Source organism: Oncorhynchus clarkii, chromosome 10, assembly GCF_045791955.1.
Source record: "Oncorhynchus clarkii lewisi isolate Uvic-CL-2024 chromosome 10, UVic_Ocla_1.0, whole genome shotgun sequence".
Taxonomy (NCBI): domain Eukaryota; kingdom Metazoa; phylum Chordata; class Actinopteri; order Salmoniformes; family Salmonidae; genus Oncorhynchus; species Oncorhynchus clarkii.
This window is the reverse complement of record NC_092156.1, coordinates 31958853-31986177: the sequence shown is the minus strand read 5'-3', so window position 1 is coordinate 31986177 and position 27325 is coordinate 31958853. Positions and strand designations below refer to the sequence as shown.

Genomic DNA, 27325 nt, shown 5'->3' with positions numbered 1-27325 from the left:
CACTCAAGAAAAAATAGGCCCGCGGCTGAATCTAGTTTACATACATAATACAGTGCTTTTTGTGACGGGAAATATTTTGTCCATATCGTGGCTAAGAATGTCCATATCAATTCCTCGTGTTACTTGTCTCCTGTAGTTTGGTCTGGATCCTTCAGGTGATTATAGCTGTAAAGGTTTTTCTGGTTGAGGAAAGTGAAAGGACTTGGTGGTGCAACTCCAATTACGGTTTTGATGCTCTCCCCCTTCCCCTCTCTCTTTCAGTCTCTCTCTCGCTTACTTTCTCTCTCGCTTACTTCTCTCTCTCTCTCTCTCTCTCTCTCTCTCTCTCTCTCTCTCTCTCTCTCTCTCTCTCTCTCTCTCTCTCTCTCTCTCTCTCTCTCTCTCTCTCTCTCTCTCTCTCTCTCTCTCTCTCTCTCTCTCTCTCTCTCTCTCTCTCTCTCTCTCTCTCTCTCTCTCTCTCTCTCTCTCTCTCTCTCTCTCTCTCTCTCGCTCTCTCTCGGCTGTGAGTCCTGCTCAGACAAAGCTGAGGTGTTGGTCCTCTGGCACTCCATACTTGCCCTTGTGCTCCTCAAACAGCTGGCTGAGTTCTTCTGTGTAGAGCTGATGGAGGGCGTCAAGCTCCTCCACTGTGGGCTTCTCATTCTTCTCCACTCTGATTGGCCGTCCCACTGTGGAAAGGTCCAAGGGTATGCATGATGACATTACATTCAAATATAGGTTACTGTAGTAGTCACTGGTGTACCACACAGCCCCACAGGCCTTGTGAAACTGCGGTATGCCACTGGTAGTAGTGCATAATGGGCAAAAACATATTTGCTTTTGGATATGATTTTACTCATGAGTTTACTTTTCAAGTGGGGATTGAAAATTAAATATGCCATCGTTGGGCCTTGCCAATAGATGTACACAGACAGATGACTAACTGTGTGCCAGCCATTGTTGCTGAGAAGTTGCGGCAAACTGACAATGTTACTATCTAGTAACATTCTAGTAAGTCAAATATTTCCAAGGGCAAAGCTGCCCCTCTCTGTCCCTCTCATATCAATATTCCTCATGTTTAATGACAGAGAACCATCTCTGCCAGTTAGTTTACTGATATGAAACTTCTGCCAAAAACAACAATTGCCTTGTAACATAGAAATAGGAGAAAGATAGAGAAATAGGATAAAAAGATTTGGCAGATATAGTGACATAGAATGTTACTCACCCACAGTGTTGATGGGCTTCCTGTAGGGCATGATACCATAGCTGTACTGGAAAATGCCCCGCGCGTGGAAGAGGGGCAGAGAGATACCCATGAAGCTCTGCAGCTTGTCCTGAATCAAGCGGATCCAGGTGCCTCGAGAGTTTTCCACCTGGTCGAACAACTCATTCTCCCCGAAGGAGAAGACCGGCACCAGATGGGCACTAGGGAGGGAATGGGTAGAGGAGAGTAGTGGGGTGACGGAGGGGGAGAGGAGAGGTGAGGTGAGTTGAGACAGAAGTTTTGCCTTCAGTTTTGTTACGATCATCTCTATGAGTTTGTAAGGTACAGTATATTTGTAGAGAACAGGCCCAGTTTCCATTTCACTCATGGGTGTGTTGAAGTTTGTCCTAAATGATTCCACTATTGATGTAATGACATGTAAACGCTTGATTTGAACAAGCTTTGTGTATCCCACGAAATAAGACTTGAGCTGCTGTAGATGAACTCGCTGTATTACCAGCAAAATCAGGGGAAAACTGTGTTGGGTAATGTCATTCGAAAACATAATGTTAACTTTCAATGCTATGCGGATGACACACAGCTATACATTTCAATGAAACATGGTGAAGCCCCAAAATTGCCCTCGCTGGAAGCCTGTGTTTCAGACATAAGGAAGTGGATGGCTGCAAACTTTCTACTTTTAAACTCGGACAAAACAGAGATGCTTGTTCTAGGTCCCAAGAAACAAAGAGATCTTCTGTTGAATCTGACAATTAATCTTGATGATTGTACAGTCGTCTCAAATAAAACTGTGAAGGACCTCGGCATTACTCTGGACCCTGATCTCTCTGTTGACGAACATATCAAGACTGTTTCAAGGACAGCTTTTTTCCATTTACGTAACATTGCAAAAATCAGAAATGTTCTGTCCAAAAATTATGCACAAAACTTAATCCATGCTTTTGTTACTTCTAGGTGAAACTATTGCAATGCTCTACTTTCCGGCTACCCGGATAAAGCACTAAATAAACTTCAGTTAGTGCTAAATACGGCTGCTAGAATTCTGACTAGACCAAAAAATTTGATCATATTACTCCAGTAATAGCCTCCCTACACTTGCAAGGGCTGATTTCAAGGTTTTACTGCTAACCTACAAAGCATTACATGGGCTTGCTCCTACCTATCTTTCCAATTTGGTCCTGCCGTACATACCTACACGTACGCTACGGTCACAAGACGCAGGCCTCCTAATTGTCCCTATAATTTCTAAGCAAACAGCTGGAGGCCGGGCTTTCTCCTATAGAGCTCCATTTTTATGGAATGGTCTGCCTACCCATGTGAGAGACGCAGACTCTGTCTCAACCTTTAAGTCTTTACTGAAGACTCATCTCTTCAGTAGGTCCTATGATTGAGTGTAGTCTGGCCCAGGAGTGTGAAGGTGAACGGAAAGGCACTGGAACAACGAACCGCCCTTGCTGTCTCTGCCTGGCCGGTTCCCCTCTCTCCACTGGGATTCTCTGCCTCTAACCCTATTACAGGGGCTGAGTCATTGGCTTTCTGGTGCTCTTCCATGCCGTCCATAGGAGGGGTGCATCACTTGACTGGGTTGAGTCACTGACGTGGTCTTCCTGTCTGGGTTGGCGCCCCCCCTTGGGTTGTGCCGTGGCGGAGATCTTTGTGGGCTATACTCGGCCTTGTCTCAGGATGGTAAGTTGGTGGTTGAAGATAACCCTCTAGTGGTGTGGGGGCTGTGCTTTGGCAAAGTGCGTGGGGTTATATCCTGCCTGTTTGGCCCTGTCCGGGGGTATCATCGGATGGGGCCACAGTGTCTCCTGACCCCTCCTGTCTCAGCCTCCAATATTTATGCTGCAGTAGTTTATGTGTCGGGGGGCTAGGGCAGTCTGTTATATCTGGAGCATTTCTCCTGTCTTATCCGGCGTCCTGTGTGAATTTAAGTATGCTCTCTTTAATTCTCTCTTTCTCTCTTTCTTTCTTTCTCTCTCTCTGAGGACCTGAGCCCTAGGACCATGCCTCAGGACTACCTGGCATGATGACTCCTTGTTGTCCCCAGTCCACCTGGCCGTGCTGCTGCTCCAGTTTCAACTGTTATGCCTGCGGCTATGGAACCCTGACCTGTTCACTGTGATTACTATTATTTGACCATGCTGGTCATTTATGAACATTTGAACATCTTGGCCATGTTAAGCAAAGAACAGAAGCATGGATAAACAATAACATTTTAAAAGCAATTAAGCTTAGAAATGAACGCTTTCTGGAGTTCAGGAAATCCAGGGCAGATTATGTTTTTATTGACTGTAAGAAATAAAGAAATTAGGTTGACAGGATGATAGAGAAGGCCAAGAAAGATTATTTAAATGGTTGAGAACAGGAATAATCCGAGTAAATTATGGAATTGTCTGAAGCTGTTGGGTTACAGTAACAGACTAAAGAACAAAACTTAGCTTGGACATCAGACAATATCATGGTTGCAGAGAGTCTGAATAGCTACGTTACAACTATAGCTAATACATTAGCGAGAAAATTACAGCAGTTTTACTAGCAGCAAGGGATTCAAGTCGATGCTTTTTCATTTGAAAAAGTGTCTGAGTCAACTGCGTAACTCACATTGTAAATCTGTATATTGAACTAGGCATTTTTCCCAGTGAACTAAAACATGCAAGGGACATTCCTCTATATAATGAAAATAATAACTGTCGGCCTGTCTCAATCCTGTGTATTTTATCGAAGGTCATGGAAAAGATTATGTTCGAGCAGATTGAGTTATATTTCCTTACATAACCTACTATATGAGCTCCAGTCTGGCTTTAGGAAATCCCATTCCACTGGCACTTGCCTACTATATCTAACTGACCCCATCAGGAAGGAAGTAGATGGTGGGCCATTTTGTGCTATGGTTATGTTAGATCTCCAAAAAGCATTTGATACAGTGGATCATGAGTTTCTGTTCATCAAACGAAGAGCCATGAGCTTTAACAACTTAGCCATGAATGGGTTATCTCTTATCTGATAGGAAAAAAACAGATGATGTACTGTATGTGGATGGGACCCGGTCTAAAACCAAAATCTTGAACTTTGGGAACCCTAAGGGAATGTGCTGTGTCCACTTTTATTTCTGTTGTATATAAATTATCTGAAATCTGCCTGTACATGTGACCTTTTCCTCTATGCAGATAATTCTTTATGGTTTCCCATAAAGACAAACATGTGGTTGAGAAAGCCCTCAGTGCTGAACTTCTGAATGTCAGTAAATGACTATATGACAGTAACCTACATGTGTCAAACAGACCACTATTGTCCCTGTGCCCAAGAAAGCGAAGGTAACCTGCCTAAATGATTACCGCCCCGTAGCACTCACATCGGTAGCCATGAAGTGCTTTGAAAGGCTGGTCATGACTCGCGTCAACACCATTATGCCGGAAACCCTGACCCACTGTAAAGATCGATGCAGCAGATGAGAAGCAGGTACAGGGAGTGAAGGTTTAATAGCTGACAGACATGAAATGGAACAGCATCTGGACAGGAACACATAACAACAATTAATACGGACACAGGGAACACCGCCGAGGAACAGACAGACAGATAGATATACAGGAGTAATCAACAATGTGAAGGAGTCCAGGTGAGTCCAATGAGCCAGCTGCGTGTTTTGATGGTGACAGGTGCGTGTAAAGAAGCGTAACCCTCGAGTGCCAGGGTGTCACGCCCGCTCCCGCTCCCCCTCCCTGGCGCTCCAGGGCGCCGGGCTACCTGTCATTATACGCACCTGTTACCATCATTGCACGCATCTGCGCTCATTGGACTCACCTGGACTCCATCACCTTGTTGTGGGCCCTGCATATACGTCTGCTCCTCTGTGTTGTTCCCTGTAGTAGCATTGTTTGTTGTGTCGTGTTTATGTCCAGACGCTGTTCTTATTCCGTTGCATGTCCGTCTATATTAAATGGTTCCCTCCCTGTATCTGCTTCTCATCTCTTGCGTTGGGCATTACACAGGGAGGGGGAGCGGGAGCCGGCGTGAAACCAACTCCAATTCACATACCACACCAACTGATCCACAGATGACGCAATCTCAATCGCACTCCACAATGCCCTTTCCCACCTGGACAAAAGGAGCACCTATGTGAGAATGCTGTTCATTGACTACAGCAAAGCGTTCAACATCATAGTACCCACAAAGCTCATCACTAAACTAAGGACCCTGGGACTAAACACCTCCCTCTGCAACTGGATCCTGGATTTCCTGACAGGCCGCCGCCAGGTGGTAAGGGTAGACAACAACACATCTGCCACGCTGATCCTCAACACAAGAGCCCCTCAGGGGTGTGTGCTTAGTCCCCTCCTGTACTCCCTGTTCACCCACTACTGCGTGGCCAAGCACAACACCAACACCATAATTAAGTTTGCTGATGACACAACGACAATGATGAAACAGACTATAGGGAGGAGGTCAGAGACCTGGCAGCGTGGTGCCAGGCCAACAATGTGAGCAAGACAAAGTAGCTGATCGTTGACTATTGGAAAAGGAGGGCCAAACAGGCCCCCATTAACAACGACTGGGCTGAATGGAGCGGGTCGAGAGTATAAGGACATGAGGCGAGACCCAAATGCAGACACAGGCAGATGATTGAGCTCCGATATTTATTATAACAAAAGGCGTTGGCAAAGGGCAGGTTAGGTACAGGGGAGAGTTCACAAACCAGGTCAGAGTCCAAACAGTACCAGGCGATAGGCAGCCTCAAGGTCAGGACAGGCAGGGTTTCAGTAACCAGGTCCCGAGTCCAGACGGTACAAGACGATAGGCAGGCTTGAGGTCAAGGCAGGAAGAAAGGTCAGAGGGTTTGGTGTCAGGACAGGCAAGGGTCAAAACCAGGAGGGCTAGGAAAAACAGAGACTGGGAAAAATAGGAGCAAGGAGAAAAACGCTGGTTGACTTGGCAAAGCAAGACGAACTGGCACAGAGAGACAGGAAACACAGGGATAAATACACTGGGGATAATAAGCGACACCTGGAGGGGGTGGAGACAAGCACAAGGACAGGTGAAACAGATCAGGGCGTGACAGAGAGTTTCAAGTTCCTTGGTGTCCACATCACCAACAAACTATAATGGTCCAAACACACCAAGACAGTTGTGAAGAGGGCATGACAACACCTTTTCCCCCTCAGGAGACTAAAAAGATTGGGATGGGTCCCCAGATCCTCAAAAAGTTCTACAGCTGCATCACTGAGAGCATCCTGATCGGTTCCATCACCGCCTGGTATGGCAACTGCTTGGCATGTGACCATAAGGCACTACAGAGGGTAGTGCGTAAGGCCCAGTACATTACTGGGGCCCAGCTTCCTGACGTCCAGGACCTATATACTATATATGCCTATATAGGTGGTGTCAGAGGAAGGCCCAAAAAATTGTCATAGACTCTTCTCTCTACTACCCCTAAGCCATAAGACTGCTGAACAATTAATCAAATGGCCACCCAGACTATTTACATTGAACACCCTCCCACCCCACCCGTTGCTACTCGCTGTTTATTATCTATCTTTGCATAGTCATTTTACAAATTACCTCGATTGACCTGTACCCCCACACATTGACTCGGTACTCCCTGTGTATAGCCTCGTTATTGTCATGCAATTTAGTTGTGTTACTTTTTGATGATTATTTATTATTTTGTAAATATTTTCTTTACTCTATATCTTGAACTGCATTGTTGTTTAAGGGCTTGTAAGTAAGCATCTCACGGTAAGGTCTACCTGTTGTATTTGGTGGATGTGACAAATAAAAATAGATTTATTTGATATGTCACTACACCTTGGAAAAACAGAGTCCCTCTTGTACTGGTCCACTGTGAAACTGAGGAAATCCCCTGTCTTTAAGGTGGTAGTAGGTGACATAGTGGTCACAGCAAAAGACTCAGTTAATTATCTTGGATGTGTGCTAGATAACCATCTGACAGAGAGAGCATGGCACAAAAAGTTCTCCAACGTGAACCATAAAATTAGGTTCAAGGCAAGAACCTCCAAATATCTGGATAAGAATGCAATGGTGGCATTGGCAGGGGCTCTTGTTCAGTGCCACTTCAACTATGCATGCTTTTCCTGGTACAGTAGTGCCCCCAAGATAATTACAAATAAACTGCAGACATCTCAGAACAAATTAGTCAGGATTATTCTTAACCTTCCAGCACGTACTCATTTGGACCATTCCCACCTTGAAAACCTCAGATGGCTCAAAGTGGAGGAGAGAGTTTCTCATATGAAGTTGTGTCATGTACATATGTACATACGATAGTCCACAGTCTGGTCCCCAGGTACCTATGTAACTACTTTAACTTGTTCTGGGATAACCACAACTATTCCACTAGAAGGATGTAATAGTGTTATGGTGAAATAAACATTTTTGTACTCAGCTGCCCCCCCCCCCCCCCCCCCCCTTACAAAAGGACCACAATGGAAATGATGATATTTTATGTTGAGGCGTCACCGGCTGGAGCGCCCTCATATATGTATTTTAAAAATGGTCTAATAAATTCAATCAATCAAGGTGTCACTTCACTTGTCCCTCTGTATGTCATACAGTGCTTGCATGCTCCCAATTGAAATTCCCAAAGGGATTACACATGGCACTATTTCAGTAAGCCATCCACAAGTACACACTGTGAACAGTAATATCAAACTATGATGAAGTGATTGACACAGTTGAAGTCACTTGTGTAACCATGAGAGTAGTTAGAAGATTTAATCGGAGACACAGGCAGTAAAATGTCTTACCCATTTTCCATTGCCAGTTTGATGAAGCCCTTCTTATTGGCTAAGAGAATGGTGAAGGCGCCAGGGCGTGCGTCAAGGGCCTCGGGGGCTCCTCCTACTGCTATAACAACGGCATTCCCACCTCCCTGTCGACGTAACAGATAGCTGGCACTCTCCTTGTCCGAGGGAATCAGACCTGGGACACACAGTAGACACTGAGATCAGGTGTAGTTAACAGTGGGGGGGAAGTTTGGTACACTATTATTCACTGTCGAACAATGATCAAACATGTTAATTTGTATCATGATGGTTGTCCCTAATCAATCTATCAGTAAATCAATTAATCAGATGTATTTATATTGCTATCTTGTCTTTACAGCAACATCTGTCACAAAGTGTTTCACAGTAACCCTGCCTTGACCTTGACCTCTAACCCCAACCCCACTAACCTGCCATCATGATGTAGTCTCTGAAGAAGGGGGCTCTGAACCAGAGAGGTAGCATCAGCAGAAAGCTGTCCAGGCCAGGGAACAGTTTCCTGAAGCCTGTAGCATACGTGCAGAAGTTAGTGAAGGCTCCAGCCACCAGGATCCCATGGGGATGGAAACCAAGGATGTAGTTCTGCCTGGGGTCCAAGTCCACTGTCTTCACCAGCTGCAATACAACACAGAGCGGAGTCACTTCTAAGGACTTCAATAGTCAAAATAGTTATGCACAACTGCACAACACAGTACACAGGATGCATCAAATGTGTTTCTAAATCTCAATCTTTATCAGAGACTTTCAAAACATTTGAAAGTTGAATTGAAAACCATACTCTCATGGAAGTCTATGAATTGACTCGCTGTTGTTTTTCTGCCTCCACAGCGGCTGTCAGAAGAGACTACCCTGCATCTAACCAGTATTGACCAGTGTCGTCTGTCTCTGTGCACAGGCAGAGATAAACAGGATGGAGGATCATGCCAGAGGTCACAGGATGGGGTCAAAAGTTCTTGTTAGCTACCCTACTGAAAAAAAAGCATAGACCAGCATAAATTTCAAGCTAGTCCATGCTGTTCAATCGCTGGTCAGTGCTGGTCTGATGCTGATCAAGCTTGTCCGACCAGCATGGTCTAGCTGGTCTAGCTGACCAATGAACAAGGTGGACTCAGGTCTATGCTGTTTGAGACACGGGGGACTCTGCATTGACTTGGACTTGAAAATATCAGATGCTTTTAGAGCATCTCTGATGGTATAAATACATTTGATTTGACTTCAGTCTGTGGCAATGTTTTTTAGTCTCAGTCCACCCAATTTAAAAGTGCACATTGTGACGACCCTCCCACTCTGTGTGCTGAATTCTTTCCCTCTGCTCTTGTTTTCCTTAATACGATGTCGGTGGGCGGTGCTGGAAGGGTCGTCAGCGAAATGGGACACACCTGGTCTCGGGTGTGTCCCAGGGATAAATACATCTTTCCCCCATACGTTGAGGAGACACTCTCCACGTAGATACTGTTTTTTTGTGGCATTTTGGAGCTTCTTTATGTTCATTTGTTTTGGCACCTCAACACCCCTCATCATCACCATTTATGCACACATCCACTCTCTTACACTGACTACACACACCATTGTTACTTGTGTTGGTTACTTTATTTAATAAATATATTTTTGCTATTTCTTTATCTCCGCGTTGTCTTCCTCTTTGTTACGACCCAGTTCGTAACAACATTCACGTCTAGAACATTTGTTCTAACAGCATGTAAGATAAACATGCACAATTAATTACAAAGTCTGTATTAATAGGCTACCCCTACACTCTAAATGCTGGGTTTGTATCCTGACCCTACTACTGGGTTGCAGGTATTGGGTCATGTAGTTGTGTTGTTGATGCTAGTTTCTAGAGATATTACACACAGCGGGTCAGATCAGAAGACTGCAGGCGTGGCTTTCAGTTATTCCAGTTCATCTGTTCTGTTTTATTAAGGTTGAAGACACTGACAGTTTTGTTGCATTCATGAGTTTTACACAAGTGTATGAGTTCCTTAATTAAGAGACTATGAAAATCCCAACATTGGGATAGTTACCGCATTGTTACAATATGTAAATACTGTTATATTATATTAGAATATGTTATGTGCAAAAATATTTCAGGAGTATTTATGGTGTACGAACTTAACAAGAATCATATTTACTAGCCAAAAATAACTATCTGAAAGCCACGCCACTAATATCAGATGGTCACCAACATCAGTGTTCAAAACAACATGCGATGGTCACCAGAAAATTAGTCGCCAGCATATGCTGGTCTATGTCGTTTTTTTTCAGCAGGGTAATCGTCCTGGGCATGTTATGCTCATGATCAGCATCGCTCAGTCATGTCAAAACAAAGCTGCCAACAGTTTGTATCGACCTCAGTGTTTGAGATTAGCAGTTCAAGGTCAATCAGCTCCAAGAATCAAGTCCCCGCCTACTAGCTTGGGCTACACTAACCTCTCACTAGCAAAACAAGGGCAGTGCTTCGTGCTAAGTAAACACTAAGCACTTGGCATGGTGGGATTTATTGACTTTATGGATTGAGATGATTCATTCAAGGATGAATCCTAGAGATTTCTGTCTTTCAATGACAAACTCATTTTAAGTAGATCAGATAGGTATGTTGTAGCTTTTGCCAAATAATGACATTAACATACACTATATATAGACAGAAGTATGTGGACACCCCTTCAAATTAGTGGATTCGGCTATTTCAGGCACACCCGTTGCTGACAGGTGTATAAAATTGAGTACACAGCCATGCAATCTCCATAGACAAACATTAGTAGTACAATGGCCTTACCGAAGAGCTCAGTGACTTTTTTTTGTCATAGGATGCCAGCTTTCCAACAAGTCAGTTTGTCAGATTTCTGCCCTACTGGAGCTTCCCTGGTCAACTGTGAGTGCTATTATTGTTAAGTGGAAACGTCTAAAAACAACAACGGCTCAGCCACGAAGTGGTAGGCCACACAAGCTCACAGAACGTGAGGCCACACAAAGTGAGGTCAATACAGAAATGGTTTGTCGAGATCGTTGTGGAAGAACTTGACTGGCCTGCGCAGAGCCTTGACCTCAACCCTGTCGAAACCTTTGGGATGAATTGGAACACTGACTGCGAGCCAGGCCTAATCACCCAACATCAGTGCCCAACCTCACTAATGCTCTTGTGGCTGAAAGGAAGCAAGTCCCCGGAGCAACATCCCAACATCAAGTGGAAAGCCTTCCCAGAAGAGTGGAAGCTGTTATAGCAGCAAAGGGGGGACCAACTCCATATTAATGCCCATGATTTTGGAATGAGATGTTCGACGAGAAGGTGTCCATATACTTTTGGTCATGTAGTGTATATTGCTAGGAATATGAGAGTAGGGTGAATCCCCTAGCGGGTCTCAAACCCAGGCCACCAGCGCCAATGATGAACACCCTTACCACTGTCCCAATAAGGGATATCTCTCTTTTTTTAAATTAAAAATATATATTTCACCTTTATTTAACCAGGTAGACTAGTTGAGAACTGTGACCTGGCCAAGATAAAGCAAAGCTGTGCGACACAAACAACAACACAGAGTTACACATGGAATAAACAAACATACAGTCAATAACACAATAGTAAAAGTATATATACAGTGTGTGCAAATGAGCTAAGATAAGGGAGGTAAGGCAATAAATAGGCCATAGTGGTGAAATAATGACAATTTAGCAATTAAACACTGGAGTGATAGATGTGCAGAAGATAAATGTGCAAGTAGAGATACTGGGGTGCAAAGGAGCAAAAATAAATAAATAACAGTATGGGGATGAGGTAGTTGGATGGGCTATTTACAGATGGGCTATGAACAGGACAGGTGCAGTCATGTGTGAGCTGCTCTGACAGATATGAGTCTCCAGCTTCAGTGATTTTTGCCATTTGTTCCAGTCATTGGCAGCAGAGAACTAGAAGGAAAGGCGGCCAAAGGAGGATTTGGCTTTGGGGGTGACCAGTGAAATATACCTGCTGGAGCGTGTGCTACGGGTGGGTGCTGCTATGGTGACCAGTGAGCTGAGATAAAGCGGGTCACATCCGCCTACAGTATGTCGGCCTTCCACATCTGCGGTGAAAGGGGGCCAAGCTACATTGGTGTTTGTCAGAAAATCGGTCTTCTCATGAAAAAGTCGGTAGCGTCCGAACGGTTTGGCCCACAGGGGAAAGGGAAGACTCTATGGTGACTATGGTGTTACGAACACTATGGCGTTCTCCGTTCTTTTCTTCAACTACCACAAGTGTCACGGGACTCGTCTGAAGGTAACCCATACAAATTAATAGAAGTAAGGAGGTAGTTTTGTTCCAACAAAAATAAGGGGTTATGAAATATGTGTCCAAACATGTTTTTATATTTTCTGAACTTTCTTATATATCTATATCATAGATAGAGTACATACACTTCAAAAACGTATTCCTTATGATTTACCTTTGGACTTCAATTTATGAATGTGTTATTCAATGCTTTTCTATGGGCTGTAGTAGTAAAGGCCAAATTACACAGAAAAATAGGGGTCCTAAAAGTCAAAAAGCAACTCGATCAAGTTCAAGTCCGGGCTCTGACTGGGCCACTCAAGGACATTCAGAGACTTGTCCCGAAGCCTATCCTGCGTTGTCTTGGCTGTGTGCTGAGGGTCATTGTCCTGTTGGAAGGGGAACTTTCACCCCAGTCTGAGGTCCTGAGCGCTCTGGAGCAGGTTTTCATCAAGGTGCTCTCTGTACTTTGCTCTGTTCATCTTTCCCTCGATCCTGACTAGTCTCCCAGTCCCTGTCGCTGAAAAACATCTCCACAGAATAATACTGCCACCACCATGCTTCACAGTAGGGATGGTGCTAGGTTTCCTCCAGATGTGACACTTGGCATTCAGGCCAAAGAGTTCAACCTTGGTTTCATCAGACTATACAGGCCTGATTGGTGGAGTGCTGCAGAGATGGTTGTCATCATTTGGGGTTTTGTGATTTTAAACAACCCGTTTGTCCTGCTCTCATTTCCTGTAGTCCTCTGTCTGATCATGAGATATTGCACTTTCCAAAAACAGATGACAGAATACGTCAAGCTCTAAGACTACTGTACTGTTTGTTTTTAGGGAATGGAGCTTTGTCAGATGTTGTACTCGTGGTCAACACAGATGTATGATTGAGAATGGAGCTCTAGTCGTGGATTGACATAGTGAGAGAACACTGGCCAATTGTTTAGTGGCCTGTCATTATTTTGGTCCCTGCTTACAGTAGCCTTACAGTAGCCTTTCTATTCAGGATTAATTATTGGCTCCTGTTTCTCCATGTTAACAAACAAACAAGTTTCCTTCTTATGCCTGTTTATACACTGAACCCATTTTTCACATTTTCCCATCAGGCTTGACATGCACAGGCTTGGCATATTTATGTTGTTGCATTTTGGCTTAGAGTTGGGTTCAAACGCAACTAACATGTATACATTCTACAAATGTAAAGTCATGAGAGGAGTCAGTGTCTAGTTAGTGTTGATTTCTGCAGAGAGCAGAACAGGTTTTCAAATCAGGTGGTTGGCTCACAGTCAGAGGCAGTGACGCTGTCATTAGGGACGGTGGTGGAGAACAAGACCTCAGTGTAACCGATGACACCCTCTGAAGGACACTGCTCTGTTCAGACTAACATTGACTCTTTATTCCAGCCTTAATAATGCATGAAGTCAAATGTTCGATCGGCACATTCCAGGAGATAATACAGGGGAAATGACATTCAAATGTGTTTGTTTAAGGAAGTCCTATTTGTTGGGAACTTGTAATCTAGATGTGTTCAATGTATTTTATCTTTCCTTGAGAAATTAAGGAAAGTCCATATGACCTAATTATGTAAATTCCCCATTTGTGCGTGTGGCATTCAGAACTAATTTATGTTTTGCTTGAATGAGACATTACTCTCTCTAATAAAACGCATCTGCCTCAATAAAGCTCTGTCTGTATACTCAATACACAGAGAACACTTTACATACAGTAGAACGTGTTGACTGTGTTCCCTAATCAATTGGTTTTGATATTTCATCTTATCAGTATACTGTATGGAACAATCAGGGACATTTACCCTAACTCAAAGGAGCAGAGTCTTGAGGTGGGGCCTCTACCTTGGGAAAACTTTGGACACACTGGAGAAGTGGCATTAAGGACACACTCTGTGCTAAGTACAAAAGATAAGCATGCTATCAAAGAAGATATCAGACTGATGTAGCGTCTGTTTCCAACTCACACTCTCAAACACATAGATCCCCTGAACGCAGCTCACTCTCCAAATCCCAATCAGCTGAATTCTGATCACCTGTTCACACACCTGTATGTCATTATCACACACTATTTAATTCAGTTCTTTGCACCCCCTCGTTGTGAGGTATTGTTTGTTTTGTGACACACTTTTAGTCAAAGCGCTGCGGTTGCTGTAATTTAATCCTCCTGTGTATGATAGGTTTTGCCTATTCCCTGCCTGAACTTTAGCCTATCGGATTTCCTGTTATCAACTTATTGCCTGATCTCCCGGATGACGTTACTAGCCTTTCCCTGCCTGTACTGTTGCCTTTCTGGACCCCCTGTGTAGGACCTTCTGCCTGCCCTTGGACCCAGCTACCTCCCTCCTCCTGTGGTCCTTTACAAATAAACACCTCCTGCGCTTGAAACCAGCTCTCTGTCTCCCATCGTGTTCATTACAACTGATTGATAAAACGAAATACAGTATCATTCATAAGTCTTTTTACCTGCTGTATCACTGTTTGTTTCTATAATAACTTTTCTGAACTACATTTGCTGTACTAGTTCATGCAATGGTAAAAGCAGAGAACTATAATTAATAGAAGTGATAAGATGTTGACATCAAAATTAAGCAGAGCCCGTTCAGAAAGGAAACCCGAGTGCCTCGCCTCAGCTGAGATGGCATCAATTAGATACGAGTAACAATCACGCCTAACTTTTTTTGGCGGTCTATTTAAACTGATCGGGTCTGCGCACTCATCTTGCTGCTGCTTGCTGCTGCTATGCACTGGCTTTTTCCACATTGACGCTGTTACCTTATTAACTAGCCAATTCACGCTATGCTGCTGCTTTCTGATATATTTTTTGCGATCTAGCTGTGTTGGGACCTCGCCCACGTCGTTCAATATGCTCATGTTGCAATGTTTGGCTGCTGCTGGGATGTCATTCACAGTGAGGATCAGCATGTTGTTGCGCTACTGTTGTCAGTCAATTGCCGGCTACAAACTAGTTAGGCTACTCCTACTTGGCTATCATATAGTCTACTTGTTTGTTCACAATACAAGCTTTCAGGCAGAGTTGGTGCGCTCTGTGAACACATTCATGGAACATAATCCCACCACCATATAATGAGCAAGTAACCTATGCAGGGGTAGAATACAGGCATAGCCACTTTAAGGTGGGGGCAAATAAAATTGGGGCGTGGGTTGGGTTGGGATTTGCAAATGTTTTTTTTTTGTTTTTTTTTTGTCAATGGTGGCCAGATGCTGGCTGGCATCCCTTGCCTTCAATACTATGGGTGGCAACAATGTCAACCTCGTTTGTACCAGACAGCATCAGATAGAGATAGATGGCCTACACGTAGAGAGACCGAGGGAAGCCGGTTCGCTTGCTCGGATGCTTTCTCCTGTGAGATACATTCAGCCTCTTACAAATTGAAGGAAAATTATGAAATACAGAGACAAAAAAAAGATTTTATGTTTTTACATTTCTGGGGGGGTCATTTTTAGGGGAAGCCTGGTTGCCTTGGCATCCATGAATATATGCCACTGGCAGGAGATGGTGCTTATCACGGTGATTCAATAGTATTTAAGTCTCTATGCTTAGTTTAGTGCAGCATCAGTATGGATAGTAACTATCACTGCATGTTGCGCATCTCATGAGACTGCTGCAATCAATGCACACATCAGTGATGGCCTACATTTTATGAGTCATTCCAGTCACATAGGTTAATGTGACGTGCACCAGCAGTCACACCTCAAATGTTGTACAAATTATCTGGGTATGGTTAGTATCTTTGGAACCCTTACACAGTATAAGCTAGAACACATTCAATTTATCTGGACAGTGCGCTCCTCGTATTGCTACACTTTTGCTGCTCTTTTACTCTTGTGAAATTATAAATCTGCTGGCTTATTTTGTGTATAGCCTGCTGTTGCATGAGTCACACTATTAGCATACATTTTAAGGTATCATTTCAGTCAACTCATTTATGCTTAATTCTTATTGCAGCAGTAGGTTTCGGGCTCTGATTTATTAACCATGTTCTAATGATGTGTCATGCCTTTTACCCAGGCGGTCCTCCTTGTCGGTTCATCTTGCGTTCTTGTAGTATTATTCTAGTGACTGTTCTTATTCTATAATAGACTATTGTGGAGGCAGGTAGCCTAGTGGTTAGAGAGTTGGACTAGTAACCGAAAGATCGAATCCCAGAGCTGACAAGGTAAAAATCTGTTGTTCTGCCAGTTCAAGGCAGTTAACCCACTGTTCCTAGGCCATAATTGAAAAGAAGAATTTGTTCCTAACTGACTTGCCTAGATAAATAATAAATAATTGTGTTGTGTGCTATTGTAGAGATCACTTCATTCAAGTAAAATCAAATAAAAATGTTATTGGTCACATACTGTACATGTGTTTAGCAGATGTTAATGCGAGTGTAGCGAAATGCTTGTCATTCTAGTTCCGACAGTGCAGTAATATCAAACAATTTCACAGCAAATACCTAATACACACAAATCTAAGTAATGGAATTAAGAATATAAATGTATGAGCAATGTCAGAGAGGCATAGACTAGGATACAGTAGATAGTATATAATACAGTATATACATATGAGATGAGTAATGCTAGATATGTTAATATTATTAAAGTGACTAGTGTTCCATTTATTAAAGTGGCCAATGATTTTAAGTCTGTGTATGTAGGCAGCAGCCTCTCTGTGCTAGTGATGGCTATTTAACAGTCTGATGGCCTTAAGATAGAAGCTGTTTTTCAGTGTCTCAGTCCCAGCTTTGATGCACTAGTACTGACCTCGCCTTCTGGAAGGTAGCGGGGTGAACAGGCAGTGGCTCAGGTGGTTGTTGTCCTTGATGTCCTTTGTTTTGTTGACGTTGAGTGAGACGTTTTCCTGTCACCATACTCCCAGACCCCTCACCTCCTCCCTTTAGGCTGTCTCATCGTTGTTGGTAATCAAGCCTACTACTGTTGTGTCGTCTGCAAACTTGATGTTTGAGTTGGAGGTGTGCTTGGCCACGCAGTCATGGGTGAACAGGGATTACAGGAGGGGGCTGAGCACGCACCCTTGTGGGGCTCCTGTGTTGAGGATCAGTGCAGTGGAGATGTTGTTTCCTACCTTCACCACCTGGGGGCAGCCCGTCAGGAAGTTCAGGACCCAATTGCACAGTGCGGGATTCAGACCCAGGGCCACAAGCTTAATGATGAGCTTGGAGGGTACTATGATGTTGAATGCTGAGCTATAGTTAATGAACAGCATTCTTACATGGGTATTCTTCTTGTTCAGATGGGATAGGGCAGTGTGATGGCGATTGCATCGTCTGTGGACCTATTGGGGCGGCATGCAAATTGAGGTGGGTCTAGAGTGTCCGGTAAGGTGGAGGTGATATGATCCTTGACTAGACTCAAAGCAATTCATGATGACAGAAGTGAGTGCTATGGGGCGATAGTCATTTAGTTCAGTTACCTTTGCATTCTTGGGTACGGGCACAATGGTGGCCATCTTGAAGCATGTTTGGACAGCAGACTGGGATAGGGAGAGATTGAATATGACCGTAAACACACCACGTCTGACTCTAAGGACGCGGCTAGGGATGCCGTCTAGGCCAGCAGCCTTGTGAAGGTTTACACTTTTTACAGTCTTATTCACGTTTGCCATAGAGAAGGAGAGCCCGCAGTCCTTGGTAGCTGGCCGCGTTGGTAGTACTGTGTTATCCTCAAAGCGGGGGAAGAACGTATTTAGCTTGTCCGGAAGCAAGACTTCGGTGCATGCGTCGTGGCTGGTTTTCCTTTTGTAGTCCGTGATTGTCTGTAGTCCCTACCACATACGTCTCATGAGCCATTGAATTGCGACTCCACTTTGTCTCTATACTGACGTTTTGCCTGTTTGATTGCCTTGCGGAGGGAATTTTTTTTGTATTCGGCCATATTCCCAGTCACCTTGCCATTGTTAAATGCAGTGGTTCGCGCTTTCAGTTTTGAGCGAATGCTGCCATCCACGGTTTCTGGTTAGGGTCATGTATTAGTACTGTTATTACTGAATCTTCTGCTTGCATTTTGTTATCTTCATGTTACATCGAACACTACTCGGTCTTTCCATCGCTAAGCATATATTCACAGAAGTACAGACTCATTTTAAATGGATACTACTGCCTAACCATAACTTGAAATCTGAGGAAGAAGAGTTATCACCTTGGACCTTAGTGGGGAATCTGACGCTGTGCGATGACTAATCAAGCCTTGATATAGTTGCAGCCGTGTTGGATGGGTGTTGATACTAGCATTACCTAGCACGCGGTGGGCTTGCTATACACTCACTTGGCGATCAGTGTTGGTGATCAAGCCTTCATTGCCTCTCAGGGGAATGTCTGTTAGTTCTTATTTCAGACACTCTTATATGCAACCTTATTCTAGTTATCTATGGGGTCTATTCTCTCTTCATCAGATTATTCATTCTTCTCTAATGGCTCACCATTATATACTGTTAGACATTAGCCTTTAGCTCAGGTAGACAATATTGTTGGTCCAGGTTGATTATCAGGTCACTCTCACTGTGCACGCTGCAGATGCATCAGCTACAGCTGAGTAATTTCAGTAGTACATTAGGCTATTTAGGTAGCTACGAAACAACCTGTACCAATGTTTAGTTGCGGTTTTGTGGGTTTGTTAGTAATGCATATGTTTTATGCTATGTGATGGTATGTCATGGCTAAGCTGTGCACTCTGCAGCAGTCTACTGTATGCTCTTATCTCTGTATAATGTCTTCTGTAATATAACCATGTATGCCTTTGCTATTCCAATTTCAGTCTGGCAAATGCAGCTTTATCATGCTCTGTTAGCAGTGATTCAGTTCATTTTGGGCATCAGGACCCTTCAGCATGCAGTCTGCTCAAGGATCCATGTCTGCCTACACTTCAGGGCCTATGGAGAAGGAATGAACATGCATATCAAAGAGTATCTCTCCTCTTTCAGTAGCACATGTTTGAGTTCACATTAAGGCAACAGTGTTGGGTTACATTACTCTGGCTTTATGGGCTCTTCAGTCTGAAATGCACTAAATGTTCCTCTGCTTTGTTTTTGCATGATCTCTTAAGTTCTGTTTGCAATGTGGACTTTCACATGTTAAATGTACTGTCATACACCCTGAGATGAAAGAATTGGCATGGAACTGAAGTCTTCATCGCCAGATCTAACACGGCTTTGTCCTCGTTCATGTTATGTTGCCTGCATGCTGAGCACGGGCAGCATCTGGCGAACCTCTTGTTCAACATTGATGCTGGCAACCAATGACAAGATACTGGAACTCATCACGGCTCTGGATCTTTCGTCAGTGTTGAGGGCAAGCTCTGAGCTCTGGGCATCTAAATCTGCATCGGCGGTGCTACTGCTTCTCAATGCATCCCGGCTTCACTCTGATCCGCCGCTGTTACGTTTGATTGATTCTGAGATTGTGGAACCTACATGAGTTCCTCCAGTATTGCTGCAGTTGAAGTCGGAAGTGTACGTACACTTCGGTTGGTGTCATTAAAACTTGTTTTTCAACCACTCCACAAATTTCTTATTAACAGATTATAGTTTTGGCAAGTTGGTTAGGACATTACTTTGTGCATGAAACAAGTAATTTGTCCTACAATTGTTTACAGACAGATTACTTCACGTACAGTGAATTATATCACAATTTCAGTGGGTCAGAAGTTTACATGCACTAAGTTGACTGTGCCTTTAAACAGCTTGGAAAATGTAAAAAAAAATGTAATGGCTTTAGAAGCTTCTGATAGGCCAGTTGACATCAATTGAGTCAATTGGTGGTGTGCCTGTGGCTGCATTTCAAGGCCTACCATTAAACACAGTGCCTCTTTGCTTGACATCATGGGAAAATCAAAAAGATATCAGCCAAGACTTTGTAGACATCCACAAGTCTGGATCATACTTGGGAGCAATTTCTAAATGCCTGAAGGTACCACGTTCATCTGTACAAACAATCATACACAAGTATTAAAAACCATGGGATCACGCAGCCGTCATACCACTCAGGAAGGAGACAAGTTCTGTCTCCTAGAGATGAACATACTTTGGTGCGTAAAAGTGCAATAGAACAACAGCAAAGGACCTTGTGAAGATGCTGGAGGAATCAGGTACAAAAGTATCTATATCCACAGTAAAACGAGTCTTATTTCGTCATAACCTGAAAGGTCGCTCAGCAAGGAAGACGCCACTGCTCCAAGCCCGCCATAAAAAAGCCAGACTACAGTTTGCAACTGCACATGGGGACAAAGATCGTACTTTTTAGAGAAATGTCCTCTTGTCTGATGAAACAAAAATAGAACTGTTTGGCCATAATGACCATTGTTATGTTTGGAGGGAAAAGGGGGAGGCTTGCAAGCTGAAGAACACCATCCCAACCGTGAAGCACGTGGGTCGCAGCATCATGTTGTGGGGGTTCTTTGCTGCAGGAGGGACCTTTGCACTTCACAAAACAGATGGCATCATGAGGTAGGAAAAGTATGTGGATATATTGAAGCAACATCAAGACATCAGTTAAAGCTTGGTCGCAAATGGTTCTTCCAAATGGACAATGGCCCCAAGCATACTTCCAAAGTTGTGGCAAAATGGCTTAAAGACAACAAAGTCAAGGTATTGGAGTGGCCATCACAAATCCCTGACCTAAATCCCATAGAAAATGTGTGGGCAGATCTGAAAAAGCGTGTGCGAGCAAGGAGGCCTACAAACCTGACTCCATTACACCAGCTCTGTCAGGAGGAATGGGCCAAAATTCACCCAGCTTATTGTGGGAAGCTTGTGGAAGGCTACCTGAAACGTTTGACCCAAGTTAAACAATTTAAAGGCAACGCTACCAAGTACTAAATGAGAGTATGTAAACTTCTGACCCACTGGGAATGTGATGAAAGAAATAAAAGCTGAAATTAATCATTCTCTCTTCTAGTATTCTGACATTTCACATTCTTAAAATAAAGTGTTGATCCTAACTGACCTAAGACAGGGAATTTTTTCTAGGATTAAATGTCAAGATGTACTTAAATGTATTTGGCTAAGGTGTATGTAAACTTCCTAATTCAACTGCATATGATCATGATTGTCAGCCCAAGTGGTCCAGTAGCTACGTTGCATTGGTAGAATATCCTCATACACTAAAATGACAGCTCTTTATGCCTCAATGGGCTTCAAAAAGAGCAGTCTTCATGCAATGACAAAAGATTACCTAACAACCTCACTCCATAGAAAAAAAATAGTTCACGTTAAGTAAAGGGTGTTTCGGCTCCTACAATGATTTTATTAGCGGCTTTCTATGGTTTTTACTGTTGGGGAATAGACTTCGTATTAATTTCTCTTTAATCATTGCATGATCTCGGATTTAATTATGGTCACTCCACTCATATGTTTACAGTGTTGGTAAAGCATTCTTAAACTGATAGGATGGGTAAAGTTACTGCTGTTTTCATTGCCCGAACTAACGCTGCTTTCTGTCCTCCCTTCCATGTTACGCTACCTGCAATGGCGACCTCTGACCACGCCGGGCGATCCATTATTCCTCACCGACGGTGGCAAACCAATGACGAGATACTGGTTTTCATCACGGTTCCATCTCCTTAGCCCACAGCGTTGACAATATCTTGAGCTGTACACAGCTCATTCATTTCGCATCGGCGCTGCTTAATCGGCATCTCTATCTGTCCCTACATACACACTGAAGATCACGGGGGTCAGTCCTCTGCTTCCTACGAACGCTATATTAGATTAAACGCCAATAAGATTTTGGATGCCCAAAAGTGATGAGTTCATCTGCCAGTTCCATGCCTTTTATACTATAGTTTGGTATGACTGGGTTCAGCCCATGGCCAATAGCATTGCTTTGGCACTTACAGCATCGTAATAAAGTTCAGTGCATAACTACAGATGGTTGGCTGGGTGCATATTGCTTAGGTTGCTTGTTAGATGGTAGATATTTAATGTAGGCCAACAGATGACCAGGCTACTTGTATTGATCAGTGAGTGCACCTGGCGATGCATCTCTAGGGCAGCTGGGTTCACACTGTTACATTGGCAAGATAGGCAGATGAAGCTCGCCTCAAGTGAGGGTACCCAGCGCTGTGTGTGGCATAAACTGAGCAACGTATGACTTCTATCCCCCATGACATGCTGGTAGATGCACTTTAGCTGGTCTATTTGATCATATCTAAACGGCACTCTGCCGTAGCTACACAAAGTCGGATGGTGTGAGGTTCTGCTGTTTTGGGGGATTGTGTAGTTTACAGTGCTCACTGACTGTAGGCTATTTAATATTGACTCTTTGCTTGGGCAGTGAGCAATCCTGAAGGAGCAGAGCCTTTACATTTATTTTAAATGTAACCTTTATTTAACTAGGCAAGTCAGTTAAGAACAAATTATTATTTACATAGCGCCAAGACTTGCATTATTCATTGCTTAATAAATGGTTAAACATACAGTACCAGTCAAAAGTTTGGACAGACCTACTTATTCCATGGTTTCTTTATTTTTACCATTTTCTACATTGTAGAATAATAGTGAAGACATCAAAACTATGAAATAACACATATGGAATAATTTAGTAACTAAAAAAGTGTTAAACAAATCAAAGTATATTTAATATTTGAGATTCTTCAAAGTAACCACCCTTTGCCTTGACAGCTTTGCACATTCTTGGCAGTATCTCAACCAGCTGCATGAGGTAGTCACCTGGAATGTATTTAAATTAACAGGTGTGCCCTGTTAAAAGTTAATTTGTGAAATGTCTTTCCTTAATGCATTTGACCCAATCAGTTGTGTTGTGACAAGGTTGGATGGTATACAGAGGATAGACCTATTTGGTAAAATAGTCCATATTATGGCAAGAACAGCTCAAATAGGCAAAGAGAAACGACAGTCCATCCTTACTTTAAGACATGAAGGTCAGTCAATACGGAACATTTCAAGAACTTTTAAAATTTCTTCAAGAGCAGTCGCAAAAACCATCAAGTACTATGATGAAACTGGTTCTTATGAAGACTGCCACAGGAAAGGAAGACCCAGTTAACTCTGCTGCAGAGGATAAGTTCATTAGAGTTAACTGCACCTCAGATTGCAGCCCAAATAAATGCTTCACAGAGTTCAAGTAACAGACACATCTCAACATCAACTGTTCAGAGGAGAATGAGTAAAGCAGGTCTTCATGGTCGAATTGCTGCAAAGAAACCATTACTAAAGGACACCAATAATAAGAAGAGACTTTAAATACGAGCAATGGACATTAGACTGGTGGAAATCTGTCCTTTGGTCTGATGAGTCCAAATTTGAGATTTTTGGTTACAACCGCTGTGTCTTTGTGATGCAGGGTATGTAAACGGATGATCCCCGCTTGTGTGGTTCCAAGCATGAAGCATTGAGGAGGAGGTGTGTTGGTATGGGGGTGCTCTGCTGGTGACACTGTCTGTGATTTATTTTGAATTCAAGGCACACCTGACCAGCATGCATTCTACAGCGACATGCCATCCCATCTGGTTTGCGCTTAGTGGGACTATCATTTGTCAACAGGACAATGATCCAAAACATACCTCCAGGCTGTGTAAGGACTATTTGACCAAGGAGAGTGATGAAGTGCTGCATCAGATGACCTGGCCTCCACAATCACCCGACCTCAACCCAATTGAGATGGTTTGGGATGAGTTGAACAGCAGAGTGAAGGAAAAGCAGCCAACAAGTGCTCAGCATATTTGGAAACTCTTTCAAAACAGATGGAAAAGCATTCCTCATGAAGCTGGTTGAGAGAATGCCAAGAGTGTACAAAGCTGTCATCAAGGCAAAGGGTGGCTACTTTAAAGAATCTTAAATATACACTTTTTTGGTTACTACATGATTCCATGTGTTATTTCATAGTTCTGATGTCTTCACTATTATTCATCAATGTAGAAAATAGTAAAAATAAAGAAAACCCCTTGAATGAGTAGGTGTGTCCAAACTTTTGACTGGTACTGTATTTCTATGTATTTTCTATCTGAAATTAAGCAGAGCCAGTTCAGAAAAGAAACCTGAGTGCCCCGCATCAGCTGAGATGGCATAAATTAGAGGCTTATATCAATCACACCTACCTTATTTGGCAGTCTATTTAAGCTGACCGGATCTGCTCACTCATCCTGCTACCGCTTGCTGCTACTATGCACTGGCTGTTTCCACCCCAGCATCCCCCTGTTAGGTTCTGTGTTCCTGCTGGGGCGATGGTATAGTTTACTGCACTCACTGCCTGTAGGCTGGCTATTTTATATTGACGCTTTGCTTGGGCAGTGAGCTACCCTGAACGAGCAGAGCCTATATCGGCAAGACTTGCATTATTCATTGTTTAATAAATGGTTAAACATATTTCTACATAGTTCATTTCAGAAAGAAAGCACCATCTGAGGAATGTTTTATCAATGGCAGCAAAAGTCATTCTATGTTTACAATGAAGGTTTACATTGGTATGTCTCACTAAGGCTGTCGTTGGAGATCCAAACGCATCACTGAATTTACATAAACAATACATTTATGATTATCTATGGCTGATTTCTAAGTCATCTGAAAATAACAATTGATTACAATGACCAATAGAAGCTTTAAAAAAAAGAAACACTACCATTCACATAAAATGAATAAATACATAGGTCTAGCTATACCATTAGAATAACAATTAGGGATTTAACAATGTCAAAGATAATTCATGATAATTCATGTGACCCTATTGAGACTTTCAATTAGACAAACTATAGATAACAAAGCTCTGCATAGCAATTGAAAGGAAAAATACACATCTGAGCCATTTTGTTGTTGATGTTCACATGCTTATCAGTACAGACCAAAGTGTACATTCTGACCAAGGGCAAGAGCGTGGACCCATCTCAGCGGAAGGATATTGCAGGCTCGCAGGCCTCCAAGCTCCATAGAATAGAATCAAAGATTTGTATATCCTTTTAAACAGGATTTCTTACTGCACTATCCAATAACACAGCATATAGGCGTTGGTATGACTTTGAGAGACTAAGTTCTTAGGATAAGATTAATGATGATCAAATTCCAACAAATACCAACTCACATTTCTTAGCTGAACTTGAATGTCTCTACACACAATCCATATATCACCACTAGATGGTGACATCAACCAGCAACAGCTGTAGATAGGGCCTATCCATCCCTGGACTGGGCACTGCTTTTTTATTGAAGCCCAAAAAAACATAGTCCCAAACACTCACAAAAGAGTGCAGTAAACACAGTGAAGTCATCCCACCTTTACAGGGAAGTAGTCCCTCATGTAGTCCCAGACACGTAGATTGGAGAGGAAGTGAACCCTGTTGCCCCCCTTGGATGGTGTTTCCCAGTCGATGAACCACCAGCAGGCGTACAGCACGCTGACCAGCCAGAACCGAGTGAACATCAACACAAAGAACAGCACGATGCAGCTTGGAGCTGGAGGAAGACAACCAATACACACAGACAGACACACACACACACACACACAGACAGGCGTGATGGGCACTGCACTATTAGGTTGCATCTCTTAACCTGCTGACATACTGAGCAGCAGTGAACAGGAGAGGGACAGGGATAGAGAGATAGAAAAGGGTAGAGAGAGATCTAAGCAAACCCGAGAAGTGTACTACAACTCAAGCCATGAGTTTTTCCTGACCACGTGACAGATTGAACAGATTGACCAATAACTAGGACCCAGAGTTTTTCCTTCCTTCCTTTCCGTCAGGTCATGTGGTCATAAAAAACAAATACCAGGAAGTGTGTTTCCTCTTGTCCACTAGGTACCACTGATGCACAGTATTCAATCCATCTCAAAAATAATTTTAAAAAGTATGGAAGGTCTCATGGACAAATCTATTGCAACACACATGGAGTCTCTCCACTGTCCAACACATGTTATGTAAGAGTCACTTAAGAGTTGGATATGGGAGTTTCTTCTGTATGCATGTATTTGTGTAAGCATCGTTCCTTGCTCTGTTTCAGGCACAACTCCATGGGCACATGGAAGTCAGCCAGCAGTGGAAACTCTCGAAGAATTCCATTTCAACTTCTCCACACCGAGCAACCCATTAAGCAAACAGAACTGGACACAAGGCACTGGACACAAGGCACAAGGCACTTAACACTTGTTAAGAAATGAGGAAGGAAGGCTAGCTAACAAAGCTGCACAGCACACACAGACACACACAGACAGCCCAGGACAGAGCAGAACAGTGGTAGACTCACCCAGGCCCAGAAAGGAGAAGACCCACTGTAGCACCGAGGCCGTCTGCAATCTTCTGCTTAGGGGCAGGTCGGTAGGGGCAAACTGGATATTCATGGTGGGGACTGAGGAGCCTGGCAGTGCAGGTAGACAGGAGGCTTATGTCTGGGACACCCGGGAGAGGAGAAGAGTGAGTGAAGTGGGTCCAAAGTCTGCCTTTCTCCCTCTCTATCCACAGTCAACTGACATTTGACCGTCTTATCTCTGCAATCCTTTAATGCATGAATTAATTACTCAACCCATTTCTCTATCTTCAAGACCTTTGACCTTGCTGGTACTGGCCCAGCTAACAATTGTAGTTGCAAGAACATTTGTATTGTTACTGTTGCTGAGCCAAACAAGGTCCTGATTGGTGAACCACTGATCCATTCAATGTGCTTCGTATGTTGGCAAGGTTAGGGATACTCACACACAGTACTTCTAACATGCAGTGTTCTCAACTCACACATTTCACACATTTTGACATGCATGATTACATTGTATATTGTGTATACAGAAATTATTATTCAACATTTCCACACATGGGATTTGAACTCCCAACCTCCTGGTTTATGGTACTCCGATCTTCCTGCAAACCACCATGTCCGTGTCAGGTACCAATTAATCAAAATATTCTCTTGTCATGTGTATGTGTATTTGTTATGTATCCCGTTAGCTGCCAAGGCAGCAGCTCTTCCTGAGGTACAGCAAAATTAAGACAGTTTATACAATTTTAAAAACATTACAATACATTCACAGATTTCCAAACACACTGTGTGCCCTCAGGCCCCGACTCCACCACTACCACATATCTACAGCACAAAATCCATGTGTACGTTGTTAGGTTCTAATTTTCAGAGT

The 27325-nt window shown here is 43.3% G+C and overlaps 1 protein-coding gene across 1 annotated transcript; it reads right to left on the bottom strand.

Annotated features, from left to right (window-relative positions):
• Positions 1-495: 495 nt before the first annotated feature.
• LOC139419500 (2-acylglycerol O-acyltransferase 2-A-like) lies at positions 496-26557 on the bottom strand. The gene is made up of 6 exons (XM_071169457.1): positions 26449-26557; positions 25481-25659; positions 8400-8604; positions 7972-8146; positions 1208-1407; positions 496-668 (listed from the first exon to the last, which is right to left on the bottom strand). The coding sequence occupies exons 1-6, from the start codon at positions 26540-26542 to the stop codon at positions 514-516; spliced, it is 1008 nt and encodes a 335-aa protein (XP_071025558.1). The 5' UTR covers positions 26543-26557; the 3' UTR covers positions 496-513.
• Between the last annotated feature and the right edge of the window lie 768 nt (positions 26558-27325).